Source organism: Gymnodraco acuticeps, unplaced genomic scaffold, assembly GCF_902827175.1.
Source record: "Gymnodraco acuticeps unplaced genomic scaffold, fGymAcu1.1, whole genome shotgun sequence".
Lineage (NCBI taxonomy): Eukaryota > Metazoa > Chordata > Actinopteri > Perciformes > Bathydraconidae > Gymnodraco > Gymnodraco acuticeps.
Genome location: NW_022992276.1, coordinates 267,919 through 287,301, shown reverse-complemented (window position 1 = coordinate 287,301; position 19,383 = coordinate 267,919). Strand labels below are relative to the sequence as shown.

At 39.6% G+C, this 19,383-nt stretch overlaps 1 protein-coding gene across 1 annotated transcript; it reads right to left on the bottom strand.

Annotated features, from left to right (window-relative positions):
- Positions 1-248: 248 nt before the first annotated feature.
- Positions 249-18,877, bottom strand: keap1a (kelch-like ECH-associated protein 1a). Its single transcript, XM_034207395.1, has 12 exons — positions 18,554-18,877; positions 11,047-11,918; positions 10,125-10,324; positions 9,824-9,980; positions 7,628-7,720; positions 6,163-6,309; positions 5,899-6,005; positions 5,456-5,585; positions 4,542-4,738; positions 2,435-2,640; positions 1,690-1,866; positions 249-1,037 (listed from the first exon to the last, which is right to left on the bottom strand). Exons 2-12 carry the CDS (start codon positions 11,257-11,259, stop codon positions 859-861), a joined length of 1,806 nt encoding a protein of 601 aa, XP_034063286.1. The 5' UTR covers positions 11,260-11,918; positions 18,554-18,877; the 3' UTR covers positions 249-858.
- Between the last annotated feature and the right edge of the window lie 506 nt (positions 18,878-19,383).

Below are 19,383 nucleotides of genomic sequence, written 5' to 3'. Positions count from 1 at the left end.
ATTTAGGTTGTTTTGCTTTGATATTGTTAAGCTTGGAGTTCCTTTAGGGTGCTTTTACATTGAAACACAAAAAAAACTGAAATATTTTCATGTGGTGGCATACAGCTGTTTTTTGACTTATCCCACCATCTAGTGGTCGCACATGTGCTGTTACATGTTGGAACTCCTAATAAGTGAGAGCACAAGAGGTCAGTAAAAACACTTTGCTAACATGATTAGATCATTTGAGTTACAATGATGAACATATATGGTGCAGAAATACAAATTTGATTAACTTTATTTTCAGAAACACAAAATTAAATATTGTGAATGCACATACAAACAAATTAAATGAATAAAATACAAAAAAATGGCAGTTTTCTGTGAATCTGTGTTGGCACAAAACAATGAAAACACAATCAGAAAAGTGCTCAAATAGACAGAGACACAGAGAAGAGGTAGTGATACAACACAGAGTGAGGATTAAAAAAAATCAGGACACTGGAGGCCATTCACTTTGTACATTTACCATTAAAAACGCTAAGTGATTGAAACAGGTGAGAGATAATAATACTAAATTAAATAGTACCATTATCAATGATTACATCTGTAGCACCTTGTTCATTGTGAGGTCACTGTCATGCTAAGAGTTTTCCCGACCAGATGTAGAAATATTCGTCCTTTTCAGCGTTTCTGCATAATCTAATAATCTACATCTGCAGTACTTCATGGGGACGATTCAAATGAGATCCATGAGAGCGGGGATGTGTGAGTAGTTTTCATATTGGAATGTTTTTTTTATTGAATGCACTTAACTCTCTCTTGAAAAGCAGCACCACTTGTATTCAATACTTGAGATTTCAACAGATTTCGTACTCATCATGAGGCTCCATCCTCATCCTCCTCTTGTTCTGGCAGGCTGCCGGGACAGGGCTCCATGGTAACAGCGACGCCCATCCCGCTGCGTCCGACGGGCATGTTGGTTACGCACGTCCATTCATTTCTGTCTGGGCAGTAACACTCAACACTGGACAGGAAGCCGTTCTGGTTAAAGCCTCCTGGAGGGACACACACAGAGACACACAAGCCACATGTTTAATGGTGCTGTAAATAAACCCCTTAGGGAGCAATTTATCTATAAGAAAAGAGTATTGATACGTTTTTTTAAAAAGGTACATTTTTCTCTTAGATTTTCAATTGATTTTATTTACTTATTCTTTTATCTCAATCTGATATTTGGAATTTTCCTTCGCCTCATGTATTAACTCTTTATATACTGTCTATTGACATGTATATAGTCTTTTTGCACTACTTTTTATTTTGTATTTTATTATATATGTTGCATTGTTGGAGGAGCTCAGGTCAGAAGAATTACATTGCCATTTCTACACTGTAGCTTTGTGCATATGACAATAAAACCTTTGAATCTTGAATCTTTACATTTGAGCCATGCTTTACTCTATTTACTTAAATAACACTTAGTCATTGAGCCACACTGAACCTCCTGACCTAACACTCTACTTAATAATCAGAAGTATCAAATTACTAACAAGTCTGTATTATTGTTGCTTCTACATGCATGTACGCAATAATCCAAAAGATCTGAACTGCAAGTCTTGTGTTATATATTAGAGACATTACAAGTTTTTTATTTCAGTGAAATGACTGTATTGTGAGCCTTATTGTGTTATGAACGGTGCTGTAACTGACCGAGGACAAAGATGCGTCCCTGGTGCACCGTGACTCCGTGGGCACTGCGGCAGTACTGCATGGAGGCCCTGGGCTCCCATTGGTTCCTGGCTATATTGTAACGCTCCACAGAACACAGCTGGCTCAGCCCATCATACCCTCCTATCGCATAGAGGTGAGAGTTCAGACACACCAGCCCTGCAAAGACCAGAGAGGGAACTTAGTTAGACATTTCAGCAAGGTGGCTTATTCATTTGCTTGCTTACAGTTAGTTGAGAAGATCAATACCGCTCCGTACTGGGGCAGCAAATTAATTATTGTCATTATCACAATTGACATCATCATGTCAATTGTTCTGCCTTTTAATCCCTAGATACATTGAGTAATCGTGTGCTTTATATGTCAGAAAGTAGTGAAAAATGTCAATTCAAGATTTTCTAAGCGATGTCTTGTTTTGTCAATCGGAAATATATATCATAACATATATCATATAAAACTGAGAAAAGTAGGAATTCCTAATATTTGAGAGGCTAAAAACGGCATTTTCTGTCATTTTTGCATAAAACATTTATAAAAATGATTGATCAAAAAAGTTTCAGATTATCTTACTCTGTATATTATGAAAATAATAAAAATATACCACTTAATTATCTTCAAACCAGCCTATATGCAGCTCATTTATCAACTCATAAAAATATCTTATTTGTCCAATCAGATTGGATCTCATAAAGAGAGGAGTGCAGTGCACACTCACACAGACACTCACCCAGTCCACTGCGTATAGTCGTCATGGGGGCCAGTTGTTGCCAGGTGTTGGTGTCGGGCTGGTATTTCTCAGCAGTGTCCCAGCGGTTCTGCCCATCGTACCCCCCCACCACATACAGAACCCCCCCACACGCCGCCACTCCTGCCCCCAGACGAGCCACCGACATCGGGCAAACAAAGGACCAGCGATTAGACTCTGGATCCCACCTGAAAACCAAACAGCAGTTGTGCAGTGAGTGAATGCAGTCTATGTTTAACATTCTTAAATATGAGTCAATACAAATATTCAAATTCACGTATCAGTGCTCCAAAACGTTCAATCATTCAGAGTGCAGTGGCTGAGTAAGGCAACGTTCTCCTTCTACACGAGCCGGTCAACTTTAAGTGGATTAGGTTAAGCTGGCGTCCATGTTTGGCAACTATTGACAAGCTTTATTTGAAGCCAAAGAAGTTGTTAAATCACTGCCGGCAGATGGAGACAAGAAAGATAACACGCTGATTAGTCTCATCTTATACTATAAAGATACATTTCTCAACATATCTTCTTGTAGGATGAGCATTTTTTCCCAATAGTCTTAATCGATTTCGTGCTAAGAGATAAAGACAGGATTGACGCCACACCTATATCTGTCCGTGAAAGGCAGTCAGGTGACAGTTAGCATAGCTTAGCATAGAAACTGGAAGGAGGACAAACAACTGCCTATGATTAGCATATCTTTTTTGTATTCTATCCATATGAAAATTGACTGGCAAAATAATAAATGATGATTTTATGGGGGTTTATGTGCCAGACTATACATTTCACTTGCAGTAAAACCACAAGGGGACATTTTAAGGGGAGCTTTTAGTACAAATTAAATTTAAAAAATATAAAAAGGTGCTGGCAGGGGCTTTTGTTTTACCTTTAGACAGAGCCAAAATGGCTGTTTTGACTTTGGGTAAAGGTATACCACCTACTAGCAGTAGCTTTATATTTAACGGGCAGATATTACAGATATATTAACACTCATCCAGCTCTCGACAAGAAACTGTTGTTTAATTATTTTAGTACTGAAAAAAATCCTAATAATGTGGGATCGTGATGAGGCAAGTTGCATAATGAGTGTGTGTTCCCTGGTTAATGGTTTGATCAGTTCTCAGCACTGGGTGTATTCCAGCTGTAAACCGCTGATAGGAGGGCGGCTGCTGTTACATCACATACCCTCAAGCATTGGCAAAGTGCCCTTGAGAAAAAGCACTAAATGCAAGTTACTTCTTGAGTCAACGTGGTCTCACTGACCCTGTGCTCTGAACCCTGAAATTACTACATGCAGCAAGGCAGATTTCAGTGATAAGTTACAATACATTATCCCAAGAAAGCACATTTGAACAAGGAGGTATCACTCCCTGTTGAATCTCTTACGTGTTGATTGGCTTCATTCAGCATGAATCCTCAAGAGCAGAGACTCTTCCTGCCAACCATTGTTACTATAAATGCTCTAATCTCCTTTGTTGCGTTTCACATTGAGTTCTCAATCCAACAGTTATACCATCTTTCATTATATTTAGCATTTATTCATGAAAAGACATCAAAGTGGCTTCTGATGAGTTCTAATATTTCTCTTGTTACCAGCACCTTTTAGAAATCTATACCCTTCAATACAACAAGGGATTGATGTTACATTTGAAGCACATTTCAAAAAAGCTAAAAGTACGATTGTAATTTGTCTCGAGTCTTTTTGATTTGAAGTGATTTGAAACTGATTTATAACAGCATTAAAACTTCTCCCTGTTTGATGGTGGCAGCAACAAAGATTTAAAGCATTCCCCGCCAGATTGACATTCCTGGTAAATGTCTCAGCATGTTTTCAAAGAGCCTGTGATGTTGTCTAATTAGGCTAAGTGGAATACCTGCAAACTTTTTTACTGCTCTTTAGGTTGAATGGCAGCTATTCATTTCATCTCTCTCATGCCATTACCCATACTTACACTGAGGTAAATGCACTTAATCTAAGAATGTGTGAGGAAATGCATGCTCATTGCATTCATAGTAGTAAATACGATGTCATTAAAATCAAATTACATCTCGAGAGCCTAGTTAAATAAATGAATCCTCTCACACGTCTCACCTCTCCACCGTGTTGTGATGTGTGGAGGCCTGGGAGCCTCCGAGAGCATAGATGCAGCCGTCCACCACGCCCACCCCCACCCGGTTCCTGGGGGTGTTGAGCGAGGCTCGCTGGCTCCACTGGTTGGTCATCGGGTTGTAGCAGCACAGCGCGCTGGACTCCGTGTTGTTCTGCAGCGACAGGTTCCTGCCTCCGACCTGAACACAGATTATGTCAAAACAAACACGTGCCCAACAAACTTGAGTCCATTTAGGTCTGACAGGAGAAGGAAGAAAAGCAAGAAAAATAAAGCGGGTCAACTAATTTCAGTCTTAGATATTACTGTGATGGAAACTTCTGAAGCAATGGAACTCAAAGCTGGAACTTTGATGCCAAACACTGATGGTGTATTATGGAGTTAACGGCCGGAGAACTGACAAGACAGGTGCTGCAGCCACGAGGTGACACAGCAGTTGCCAAACAAATTCTGAAGATCTCTACCCCAGACCTATGTATTTAGCTGGTTCTGAGAGAATAATCAACATTGTACATAACAAGATAAAACCATAACACCTGTACCAGCTGGCGCCAACAGGCAGGAATAAGGAGACAAAACACTGAGAGTGCAGCACCCAAGGTTGCAGGCCTGTGTTCAGTGAAACTGGATCAAAGGTATGGGGCTAGGAAAATATTTCCCGAACAATTACATATATAAGGCAAGGCAGGTTTATTATTATAGCACCTTTCACCACAAGGCAACTGTTAAAAGTGGCATGAAAGTTGCAAAGATATGAACTTAAGCTTCCCAGTTTTATATTTCACATTTCATTATGTATCCGCATAATCATGTTTTTGAGTGTCATTCAGAAAGTAAAAGTCTCTGCAATGTTTTAATAATGTTTCTTTGGTAGTGTGAAACTACTGGTGCAACCTACAGTGTAGAGCAGGCCGAACAGCGCACAGGCCCCCAGACCACTGCAGGGAGACCCCATGTCAGCCAGCCTTAGCCACACATTCCTCCGCGGATCATAAGCCTCCATGGAGGCCAGTGAATGCTGCTGGTATCTGAACAGAGAGGAAATGGTTCATATCAAATGTATCTGATTATAGATGTAAGTACACATGAGAGAAAAACCCACAAGGAAAGGCCAGTGACTAAATCAATCATGTCAGTCAAAACACACACATTAAAAAATAAAAACATCTTAATAACTGTTTTAGTCTCCCCCAGTCTGACACATTAGATAAGGCCTAGCAAGAATGTTCATTAGTCAATATAAGACATATGTCTATATTGATCGTTATGGTCTAAAATAGTGTCTTCCAATAAGAGTGTAACCAAAGTTAAGATGTGGAGGACAATATTCCTCATAATTACCCTCCGGCCACATAGATGAGCTGAGTGCCGCGATTAGGGCCAGGAGGTAGCTTCCTCAATGTCATATCCTGAAAGATTTTAGACAGGAAGTCCTTACAGGAATTGGCCTGGAGATATAAAAAAAGGGCAGAAATTAGTGGGTAACTTAATGATTTACAGAAATAAATATTAATAAAAGGACAGAAGTCAATCTTTATAAGCACACATCTAATTTATATGTTCATTTCCATAACCATCCAGACCTAACATAAGGCTGTAGTTTACCTTGCTGAGGATGGGGCAGGACATGAGCTGGTTCTTTAGGAACTTAGGCGGCAGGGCGTAGATATGGACCGCATTCAGGAGGGCGTGCAGGTACTGGGCTCGACCCTCCATATCCCAGCGGACCCAGTCTGTGCAGGCCTTATACACCTGGCATCGATTTAATTAGTCATGTTAATACAGTATGTGATTTGTTATTTACATCTAGATACACTCTTGTCAGAACGTAGACAAACAGCATACAGTAGGTTCTACGTGTAACCTATTTAGCATTAGATGACTGTTATGTGACAAATAAGATAATACACAGAAAAAAATAATGACTCCAAATTTACAATTTCAGTATCACCAACTGTAAGTTTCCTTGACTTCTAACTCTTCTGTATTGTGGTAAAAATGTTGCTATTTAAAAAAAAGACCTGATTCTCTTATTAATTAACTTAAAGGTGGGGTAGGTAAGTTTGAGAAACCGGCTCGAGATACACTTTTTGTTATATTCCATGGAATGCTCTTAACATCCCGATAGCAATGAATATCTTAAGTGCTTTGACAAAAAATCCATAAAAAAATGTCATCTGTGGAAGCCGTAGTACTGTAAAAAGCATGACCAATCATCTGAGCCGGCCCGGCTAAAATAACTGGATGGCCTAACTGCCTGTCAGCCTTCCATCTGTGCACAAACTTATCTCGTGCCCTCATGTGCACGTTCGTGTGTGTTGGAGGAGGGGCTCTGTAAGGAAGTGGCAGATTTTTTCCGGCTGTGTATTTTCAAATTCTAGCGCACTCGAGCTGGTTCCTCCAAAATCAAATCCGTTTAGCGCCCGGCTAAACGGATTGGATTGCCGCCCTGTCTGTCAGCCTTCCATCTCGTACACAAATGTATCTCGTGCCCTCATTGGGCGTGCCGTAATTGGGCGTGCATTGCGCGTTCATGTGTGTTAGAGGAGGTGCTCTGTAAGGAAGTCTGAAGAAAGGGGCGGATTCTTTTCGGCTGTGTACTTTCAAATGTTAGTGCACTCGAGCCGGTTTCTGAAACTTACCTACCCCACCTTTAATTACATACATGATTACATGACTCCACATGTGAGCAAATCTGGACACAGATTTCTGTTCAACGCTACCTCTCCACTTTATAGTATTTGTAATATTTTAACTTTAGTTAGATTTTTGTGCATTTATATTTTGTGTATATACATGTGCTACTTTGTTTGTCTATGCATGCACCATTTACACCAAAGCAAAATTCTTATTCTTATACATTTTGAAACAAACAAGTTTGGGAAAAAAACACATTTTGCTCAATTGGAGCTAAATGATGCCTTTACCAAAGCAATTAAAAAACCAATAGAAAAAATAAAAGAGAAAAAAACCAAGATAAGAGTTGAAATAAGAGCAGAACGACACAATGACTGCAATATTATCTTAGATTTCTGCCAGTGTTTCAATAAGTTATTTTAAAGCAACACACCTCGGACTCGCAGAGCACCTTGAGGCTGTCCTGGCTGATGAGCTCCAGCAGCTGGCAGTGAGAGAGGCTGAAGAACTCGTCTTCTTTCGTCACCTAGGACACAAGAGTACGGTCACATGAAGGAATTTGACTACTGAATCTTATTTTATTATGCAAAGTATAATTCCAGAATGAATGTGAGCTGGTAGGTAGGCGTAGAAGACACAGATGTAGCATTCACATAGAAAGATTTCAAAAAAGGTGCCTGGGAAAGGGAAACAAATTGCAATGTTCTGGCAAAAAGTAAGCATGAAGTACTGTGATGCAACCGATTACCTGACCCTGACAACTGGGGACTGCACTGTTCCCACAGTTATCAAAACACAAGAGGTCAGCAACATATAAAGCAGAGTAGCAACCAATGAGATGTGCCGATGCTATGGCGTGACTAATTAACTTTGTGCAAAAAACTGAATATAATCTGTAAATCTCTAAAGCTTCTTTGGTGACTTAATACAGGGCTAGACATTATAAATGGCCCGCTGGCCCGGAAGCGCTATTTAGACCCCCCGGGCCAGCATAACGTACTTTCCACTTGCCCGCTTGGGCCACTAAAAATATTGGTTTAAAAAAAATAATAATTAAACAGTAAGACATAAAATCACATTGTCACTGTGGTATTGGTATTTTGACGAGCAATTTTGTTAAATTGTTTCGTTTCTTAACGCTACAACATAGCGTTTCGTGAGACGGTTGCTGTAAAAAGCAAACAGCTGTTTGCTGCGGAGCCTTCACTACAGACTTTCGCACAACCTAACCATTTGCCAAAATGTTATTAATACCACCGGTAACCGGCCAAACGCCGGGCAAAAAACAATCTTCAAATAAAAGAAAGTTACCGGAGGAGTTAACGGAGAGTGACAGGGAGTATTCTTTCACACACAGTGACGTCACGAGCTACCCACAATGCAACGCGCGCCATATATATATATATATATAAATACGCCATTTTCCTGGAGGTGCAAATATCCTGGAGGTGCAAATATAAACAGCTAGCTAACGTAGCCAGGCAGAGCGCACTAGGTTTTTTTTCTGAATTAACGACCGAAGAAATCGCTGCATGTCTTCGGATTAGATCTCTGGACTTGAGGGGTGTGCTCTAGGTCGTTACCAGCGTAAACTAGAGCTGTGTGGGTTGTCCGATTGCCCTTACAGACTGCCTGCAGATGTATGGATAAAACGACCCTCGAAAGTGGCCTTCGTCGATTTTGGCTGCATCTACGTCTATCTTCTGGAAACACCAGGTGAATACCCCACTTGTCACAATAATATTATCATGCCATTGCATATATGTGGTATTTTAGAGTTGACTAGATATTGATTAAGGCAATAGACTATAATATTCTGCTTGCACCTCGTGTGAAATGGCGGATACCAGAAGTACGGCGTCGCCCTCGGCCCAATACCCGTATGTGTGTGTGAAAGAATGAGAAGAAGAGGGAGAGAAAGTTTCAGCCACACTGGCTTGATCGATAGAGTTGGCTTCAATATGATGATATAAACAAGGTCTTTTGTCTGCTCTGTACATCAATGCCGACCTATGCTGACAAGTAAGTGAAGAGTAGAAAATGTAAAGGTATATTGGCTTCAGGGAAATGTCCCAGCACTTTAGGAGAATGAATGTTCTAATCTAATCTATTACATAGCCATTACATTTCTAACTCCTGATAATGAAAGGAAGGCAGAAAGTGTATTATACAAATAATAATACTCATAGCTGAAATGTCACCCTCCTTTTTTTCTTTAACAATGACCACAATATAATTATTGTAATAAACTAAATATGAACAATTGAGGAAAATGAGGAAGAACTGATGATTCAAATGTTGTAGTACAAGTAGTAATGTAGTTTGTGCATAAATTACTATTGCAACAAATGTTTTTCATTTTCTTCATTATTAGAGTCGATTTTTTGGAGGAATGCTCTGGGCCAGTGGTTACAATGGTGGGGCCGGTGATAATGAGAATCTGCTGGCCCGGATGTCTACCCCAGCTTAATGCCTGATATGTTACTTTTTACGTTAAAACAATCCTCATCTGTGAGACCTGAAGACACAATGATACAGCTTTAAAACTGACCCTATGCCTGTCAGGGGCTTTGGCTCAAAAGAACAACGTGGCAGAAGTCTGTTTGCACTTTTTGTATTAGCGCCTCACCTCATTGAAGTGTGTGTTGATATACTCTCGACTCCGCTGTTGCATTTCGAAGCAGCCGATCTCCTCAGAAAAACGGGCGATGCCAATGACATTAGCAGGCTCTATGTGCTTAGTGAGGAAATCGCAGCATGCCCTGGCCACGTCCTCCATCTGATACCTTGTAAAAAAAGAAAAAGGAAATGGCAGCATAATTATTTTTCCCAAACGTTTTTTAGATGCAAATAAGGGTTTGATCCTAAAAAAGAGCATCAGAATACAGAAAATCAACACTGTGTGCTGCCGTTTGATTCTGTATGTTTACCTCATAGCAGCCATAAGAATGTGCAACACACACTTCTCTCCCACTGTGATGTGGGAGGTGTAGGCAAAGTCAATAAGTATTCCCACCACCTGGGGGCAGACATCGCGCAGAGTGACCTCCGAGGCGCGACACTCTTTGAAGTTGCTGGTGAACATGGCTCTGAAGTATGGGCTGCAGGAGGCCAGCACCACCCTGTGAACCTGGGGAACATGTATTTATTAGGTTAAACAGGAACATTGCATTCACTTCTAAAATACATTCAACTGTAAATGGTGAAGACATTACACTGCATGTTGCAGGCAGTGGCTTAAACAGTAGCCTCAAAACTATTTATTGTTGGTTTTGTGATTTTTTTTGACAAGCTCTTACTACATGAAGTCAGTGTCAGGGCTCCATACTATTCTAACAGTAGAATCCTTGACAACAATGTTACCCCAATATCTGTAGAAAATCACAAACAGTCAAATTCCTATTTTACTTTGTTGTTTTTTCTTTTGCATAAGAATCAGTTACAATAGGAGTAGATAGAAGTGCAGTGTGAGATTTAAGAGGTGCTGGAGTATTTACACAAAATGCAACACATGGATAGTATACTGTCTCACAAACAGGTAAAAGTACAAGTCTTCTTTGTCACATTTTAGGGTTTGTGCAAAATTAAAATGTCTTTACTGAGTAATAATGTATTTAAAATGACATTGACAGTTGAAAGCGTTATTTTACCCTTCATTCTTTCTCCAACCCCCACAGTGTACCTTGGATTATTTTTGAAGGAGACGGGTCAAATAATCACATTACACCTGAAGGATCCATGTGCACCTGATCTCTTCGAAGATCTTACCGTGTTTCTACTCAAATCTTCTTAGAATTTGAACAGAAAACTCGTAGAAGAATCTGATAAAATGGCATGAATTAGTTGTCTCACCTTGAAGTCCACCGTCCTTTCCTTGTATGTGACGTGCAGCACGAGGTCACACAGCATCTCCTGCCGTCTGAATTCCTCCATGACCTCCAGAGATCTGGAAGCGTGGGTCTCGACCGTGTAGTCAAGATAACCTGAACCTTGCATCGAGGGGACGGCGATGGCCGAGAAATCAGAGTCCCGTGTGGGACGTTTCTTCCTCAAGGGGCAATGCATTCTGGGAGAGAGGTAGTCCAATGTTTCTGAGTAATAAGCTCAGTCTTACAGTCTTGTACAGTTTTTTGTTCTTATCCCATTGGGGTTGGACTTTCTAGTAAGAAAATTCCTTTGCGAAGGCTCCAGTGAGCTGATGCCATTTGTTGCTCCATTTTGCCTCAAATTTAACACACTAATTTATTCAGTTTGTAGAAATGTCCCAATTATTAGGGACGGATTACCAGTACTATCCATTGGTGATCCTGGAAACAGCCGGCAGGTAGAGGTAGAAGTCCAGAGAAAAAACCTGTTGCCACATAAAATACATTCAGCTCAAATGTTTCTCTGCACAGATACGGCGGGTAAACAAACTTGCAGACTGATGGTGAACCACATAATACTCCCTCGTCCACAGATCCAGGCTCCAACATGACCGACTGAGCCTTTGAGTCAAGATCAGAGAGCTCCCAAAGCACAAGTCAAACCATCATCGTTAAATCGCTGTAAATCCAGATTTTACAGGTTTCAGGCTTTTGAAAGTCATCGTTTCTGACATTTCAGAGATTCCTCTGCAATGTACTGCTCCACGTGAAAAAAGGGGAAGTGGTTGACAAATGTGTGTAGCTGCACAATCCGATGTATGGTGGCAGATTTCTTTAACTTCTGTTGTGTTGCTTATCCTGCAAAAAAAGAAAAAACAGAGTTAGTTAAGAACATTGAGAGACTTTTAGTGGTCTGAGAAGAAGCTAATGCAACCAGAAATCAAATGACAATAAGAAGTTTCCCCCTCGTGTGTGAGTGTGTTGGTGTATGAGCGTCACCAACTCAAGGTTTCACTTCCTTGCAGCTAAAACAGATAAGAAAGATTCAGCTTTGTGCGCAAGGAAATGGCCCTTCTGTTTTTAGCATGGTTTATTATAAAACATATTCTCAGTAAATAAAACGTCTAAAGAAAGTGGATCACATCACTCCTGTTCTGAAGTCTTTACACTGGCTTCCTGTGTGTCAAAGAATAGATTTCAAAATACTGCTGCTGGTTTATAAAGCACTGAATGGTTTAGGCCCAAAATACATTTCTGACCTCCTGCTAAATTATGAACCATCCAGATCTCTCAGGTCTTCAGGGACTGGTCAGCTTTCTGTCCCCAGAGTCAGAACTAAACACGGTAAAGCAGCGTTCAGTTATTATGCTCCAAATATCTGGAACAAACTCCCAGAAACCTGCAGGTCCGCTGCAACTCTGACTACTTTTAAATCCAGGCTGAAGACTTTTCTTTTTGTCGCTGCTTTTAATTGAACTATTCATATCTTAGACTGCACTGTAACTTTTATCCATGTATTTTTTCTTTTAATGTTTATTTTATTAGCTTTTCTTTTTAATGACTGATTTTAAATGCCATTTTCTTAATCTCTTTCATTTTTTGTAAAGCACTTTGAATTGCCTTGTGTTGAAAAGTGCTATATAAATAAACTTGCCTTGCCTTGCCTAAAGATAACATAAGATATACGGTAAGAAAGGCTTTCCTTACAAGCTGTATTCTGACCAAATGTCACCTCTTCAGATTTGATATTGTACGGCACTTTTAACATGCTCACTTGACAGGTTATGTTCATTTTGTTTGATAGACCAGAAATATATAATCAATTCCAGTAGAGCCACAACAGTCAGAAGTTGAAAAAGCTAGATCAGCCTGTTGGGGAATCATTTGCCCTGCATGTCCTCCTTCGCCCTCTGACGCAGCTCGAGCAGCCGTTATCTCCCATAAGGAGGGGCTGCCCTAGCATATTGTTGATGTTGCCAGTTTAAGACCGGGCAACTCTCTGTCAGAGATAGTTATTGTTGTGGGACACCTGGAACACATCCTTCTCGGGGTGTAGATGACCCCGAGCCATAAGCGACAACAAATGTGATTCAGTGTCCTCAGTTGTTTAGTCTATCTATTGAAGAATGTTGATTATTACACTCTGAACTAGTTAAAACCTGGAGCTACAGGAGGGTGCTTCAGAATTGATTGCGGCATCTCAACCATGTGGTCAACTCGTGGCCCTGTGACATGTCTTGTGAATTCTCCGGCCGAAGCTCCAAATAGACCGTCAGTGTTTGCCATCAAAGCTCCAGCTCTCCATCGTGTCTCTTTGAGTGCTGACTCCAATTGCTGACTCCAATTGCTTTCCCCCACACAGTTCTTGAAAAATAAACTTGATCATTTGTTAATCAAGACCAGTTCAAACTATTTTCCTTCCTTTCTTCAAAGGATCCTGGACAAACAGAAGAATGCAAATAGAGCCAAAGTGTCTGAGTCACAGAAGAATGACTGCAGACAGCGGCCATATCCAGAACACACATTCACACTATTTAAAGAAACACAAGGTATGAATGAATTCCTGCCAGACACTAAGCTGACCAGCAAACGCAAAATTTCTAAACACTTTATCTTAAATCTCAAGGGTTGTACTACAGTTGTTGTTGATAAGCTTAAAAGAGAAGGTCAATAAAGAATGCATTACAAAGACCAGTAGGATTTCTGGTAAAGGTTTCTGATTAGAGTTATTAGTAGACCATGTAACTACTTTTGTTGACACTTATATCCGAGAAATAATTGAGATTTTATTAGGACTTTTAAGACAATGTTATTTGACTCATATGTAATGATAATAAAGTAACATAGGACATTAGCAATGTTATGTGAATGCAATATTAAATATCCTATACATAATTGCTCCGTAATGAAAATATATTGCCTTTTTTACAAGATTGTCAACGGCCTTACCTCACCTCCTCTTAGACAGTTTATTAACATACGCACAACTGTAATTATAGGGTAACAAGAAGTGCAGCGAGAGGAGATTGCATTATTCCACTCAGAAAAAGTTCTTTCAGTCAGTCTTCATTTTCTGTTAACACTAGAACCGCCAGAGGTCGCAGTATACCTAAAACCGCCAACGGGTAAAATGTACCCGCTATTGATTTTCAAGGTACAATGTTCTTTTATTTATCATACAGAACAGTGAGTTTTGATCGCACAGGGATGAAACTTATACCAATATAATCTGCGGACTCTCAGCTTTTCATATGATATAGTTTGTGCAGATAACATGAAGTATAAAATATCGCTAAGAGTGCTGATTTAAACGCTTGGTGTTAGACTTGTGTTTTGTTTAGGTACACATCTCTATCTCTCTATCTCTCTATCTATCTATCTATCTATCTATCTATCTATAACTATCTATAGATATATCTGTAATGTTCTGTTCTATGGACATATGAGGTAAATATTACCCGCTGGCGGATATAGGTATAAATGGCATTTCTTTTGGCGATTTATTCAATCTGACTTCATATTGACAAATGCTAACAACAGAGGGTGCTACATAACTCACTTTCAGGAAAAGTCACAGACTGGGAGACTTTAATATGTTATTGAAAAAAAGTTACATACAATCAAAAAACAGCTGCGGGTAAAATGTACCCGTTGGCGGTTCTAGTGTTAAAGCTGCTCAGCAATAGAACTCAATCCCATCTCCAATCAGAGACCAGACCACATTCACTTTATTTAAATCAAAACTCAAAATATGGTTAGTGAGGAATCAGCTCTGCCAACACTGACCCAATCTTCTGTGTTTTAACATGTTCTTTTGTTTTGTTTTATTTGTATTCTTTTAATGTTCTGTATTTTAAATTGTTTCATTTAAGTATCCCAGTAATGTCTGTTGCATGTTTTAAATGTATTGTATTTACTTGTTTAAAATGAAATGTGTTTTAGGTTGACTTTTAAAATCTGTCCAGGGACTACAGATGAAAAATAGCCTCTTGGCACATTTACAGAAATGTTCATTAATGTGCACTGTCCCTGTTAAACAAATGAATAAATATTATCATTTTAAATTGAGTTTTCTTTCAAATGTCGTCGTGTCCTAAATTATTGTTTTTTAAAATGTCTTTATAAGATTTATAAAGTATGGTTGCCGCCAGTAGTGTTGCTTACAAGGCTAATGATCCAGTAGCATAACAACATGGGCTCTCTGAGTCCTCACTATCGAGTTTCGTGGTAGTTGCCGGTTAGTTTGGAGGTAAGCGCCGCGCTCCACTCCGTTACCAATCTGAGAGTTGTCAGTAACAAGAAGGAGGAGCGAGAACAAGGTGAATATAGGTTGATATCTTTCCCGTTGTGCATCAAACTAGCAATCAGGAAGTTCGACCTGAACCCAATAGAGGAAGTGGGAGGGGGTCATCAAGTTTTATCAATGACACCTTACCTTCACATTTAGATGAACATTCCTATAACAAACAAGCACCAGGAAATATCCAGATCTCATCCATATCATACCATTCATCAATAAGGTAATTATTGTGACAGTTCTAGTGATCCAGAAAAACAAATAGTTCTCAAATTCCGACACCTATTTCTTTTATACTTTATACGTTTGGACGTATTATTATATTTAATTGCAATGCTTTAAGAGTTTCCAACAAATTCCAGAGTAGAAAGTCCAACTTGCAGTGTGTTTTCCTTAGCAAATTGTTTCGAAATACTCAGTAAACACCAAAAAAGAACGCACTGGAGAAACACTGGTGGTCGAAAGTCAAGAGATCATATTTTTGTACAAGAGTACCTTGCTGGAAGTCAGTCCGGAGCAAGTCTTGAAAACACTACAAACCCAGAGTATATCGAGCAAACATGAAAATATCTGCATTCCTCAGAGTCTCACTCGCTGCTACGGCTGGAGGCCGAGCCAATCAGCTCTGGAGTTGGAGAGCAAGACAATCCCCCTGTTATTCTACCTGTAAGATTGCATTAGACTCTTATAATCAATAACAACAGTTGACCTAATTGTAGCATGAAAGAGAAACACACCAATCCTACTAGTGACCGTTTTAGAGTCGCAGTAAAGTGACAGTTTAATTGTATAACTAACCATTTGTTATTGTTTTCTGTATCACCAGCATCTATCAGATATGGTGTTTTACTGAGAAAAACACAAGGAGGCTTTTGCTAGTTTGTTCTCTTGGTTGCAGTTTTGCAGAGTTGCACAACCGGCTCTGTACCCTCGCCTCTAACTACAGTCAGCCTGTTTGCCAGTCATATGACCAAAAGTGTGAGACAGAACAGGGAGGGAGAGTGAGGGAGGGAGGGAGAGTGATGCAGCAACAGGAAGCTCTTGATGCCAATATACTGTACAGTGAGCGAAGAAAAAAGAAGAGACATGACAGGAGTGAAATGACCTAAGAGTTAAAAGCAACATGAATACGGTAGAGCTCAGTCTCCATAAAGGGCCATTGTGCCTGGATATATCAGCCTGTCCAACTCTCCGGATCAGGCTTTAAGGGGGTTAACAGAATTACTGCGAAAACACTGTGCACAGGGCCTGGCTAACATATGAAGCATTGCTTAAGCTTGCATGAACACAGTGGTCGGTTCGAGCAGTTTATTTATTTATATGAACTATCAATGTGTGTGTGACCTAATGTCTTGACTGTTCGCACCACAGGTGATACTGATTGGTTGTGTTATATTATTTCATCAAATGGCTGGTTGGAAGTGAGAAGAAGACCATGCAGATAATAAGTGCTTCACTTATAGAAATGCCTCTTTGATTCATTTGTTAAATGATATCAGAATGTGGTTAAATAATCACTTTAAGCACATTATAAATAAGAAGAAATGGGAATTATAACAGAACTAAATATGTGTTGTTGTTGTTGGCATCAAGGCTGATTGTTATTCATAAATCACAGGCCTGGCTTAGTGCAGAATTTGAATACGAAAAAAAAGCCAGGCAGTTAACCATTTACAGACAGTCTCTGTTGGCAGATGGAGAACCACAGAGCACAGAAGTTTGGGAACACGTCAGCATGTGCAGTCAGCTTGGACCTAAATGTCCAACATGCAGGACTTTGTATAGGAGTGAAGACACTCTTACTTAACCTTTGAAAATATGTTTTCCAAAAAAGTGCTGAGCAGTTTCGTAACAGAAGTGATACGAGCTCTTCTGCCTTGTCATCTTTCAAATGGGGTCAAAGGTTTCTGATGACATGACACGTCGCTTTTACTCTGAAAAAAGCGCTTTTTTGATCAAACATATTTAAGGGATATTGAATGATATAGCAGTTGGTGTTTTGGGAATTAAATTATAAAAAGCCTCCTCTGAAGAACTCTGATGGTAAGAAACTTCAGTTAAGGGATGAGCACTAAAAACTGCAACGTAAAATAACCTGACCTAACCTGAAATAACCAGATGTATTGATATATTGACAATTGCAACGCAACACAAATCTATTGTTCAATGATTTATAAATAATTGTTCTATATATTTTTTTTTAAATACTGATAGGGTCAATTGAAAGCCCAAAGATATAAAGTTTACTCCAGGAGCAGCAATAATCAGTGAATTTCTAGCTATAGTTTAACTGACTTGTTTTTGAAATTATGATTATTTGTAGTCATATGATTTTCATCCTCTTAAATGTAGGCTATACTCATTTGAATCTGTTTGTGTTTCGGATTGGTGGTCGGACAAACCATTATGTCGCAATATGGCTCTATTGGAATTTATATTTACTTTTTGTATTTGTTAAAAGACCAAACAATAAATGTATCAAGGAAATATTCATAACATTTATGGATTTTAAAATACTAGTGCCAGCCGTAATTGCATCCTTCTAGGGCTGCAACTAACAATTATTTTTGTATAAATGTGTTAATTAATAAGTTTGTCTATAAAAAGCCAGAAGCTTGCTGGTTTCCTGAAAACAAATCTTCAATTGTTGCTTGTTTTGTTTCCAAAACATCCCAAAATTACATTTCCAGGGACATAAAGGAGGGAAAAGTAGATTGCCAAATGCGATTAGCTGAAACCAGGGAAAGCTTTAAACGACTAATCGATAATTTCATTGATGTCAGTATCCATTTTCTGTAATCGACTTATAGATCAAATGACTAGTTGTTTCAGCATTTTAGAGCGTTGTTTTCAATGAGGATTTTTCAGAAGCGTTAGACTCTCATTATATGAATGACAGACAAACCATGAACACAACACAACGAGCAGAAGTTTCAATTCCTCTTTACGAGTCTGCGCACTGCCGAGGAAACAAACCGAATGGTCGACAACAAAAGTATAAACTACCGGATATATTAGCGTGGGATATCGTGTACATAAACACTGCTGTTATCCACAGAAGTAGCACAACAACGCCACGAGTGCTGCGGAAAAACCCTACACACACGAAAACGATGTTAGCATTTTACAGTGATTTTCCCACAAAGGGCGCGTCCACACAGCACATGTAACCGACTTTAAAAACAGATTAACTCACCTAAAAAAGCACCAGTTTAGCAGCTGTTAAACTCCATATAATGAGAACAACACGGGAGTCACTTCGGGGAGTTTTCCGCGCGACAGCAGGAGGTTTTCCCGGGTGCTGGTTGAAGCTTCACGCGCTGTCAGGAAACCAGCAGATGTGCATCTCTTCACATTAAAAGTGTGAATGTGCGGAGCTGTGCGTGTCGCTGCTGTTCTGCGTCGCTGTGGGCTGACTTCCAGAGACTGCGGTGGAGATGGTGGTGCTGCTGGTGGGGAGGAATTTGTGCATCAACATGACTCTGCAACTCTGGAGTTACACTGCTGACACTGTGAGGGAGGGGAGGAGTACGCATGTACAGAAAACTACAGGGCAACAAGTCAGGGGCAGCATTCCTCAAACTGAAACTGAACCTCGGCCAGAGCAGGGCTGCTGCTGGTGATGAAGGAAATATTGTATAAGTGTTTGATCACACAACAGCAGGATAATTACAGGAAACACCCGCTTATTCATCCACTCAACACACCCACACACTCCAGAGGAAATCCACACCAGTTCCTGAGAAGTGTCATTGATGATTCATGGAGAAATAAAACAAAGTCTGCATATGCCCAGTGCATGTCTGCCCTGAGGAATATTGTTGGTTAAAATGAGTTTGTTATTTGATTGTATTCTTAACAAATAATTAAAAAAACTATTTTACATTCTGTTATTAGCTCACCTTATTCTATTTTACATGCACATATATATTCTGCATTGCTTGCACATTGGTCTTTCAACTTTCTCTTGCACTATTTTATTTCTATTCTGTATCTTCTTGCAATATTTGTAATGTTTTTGTATTT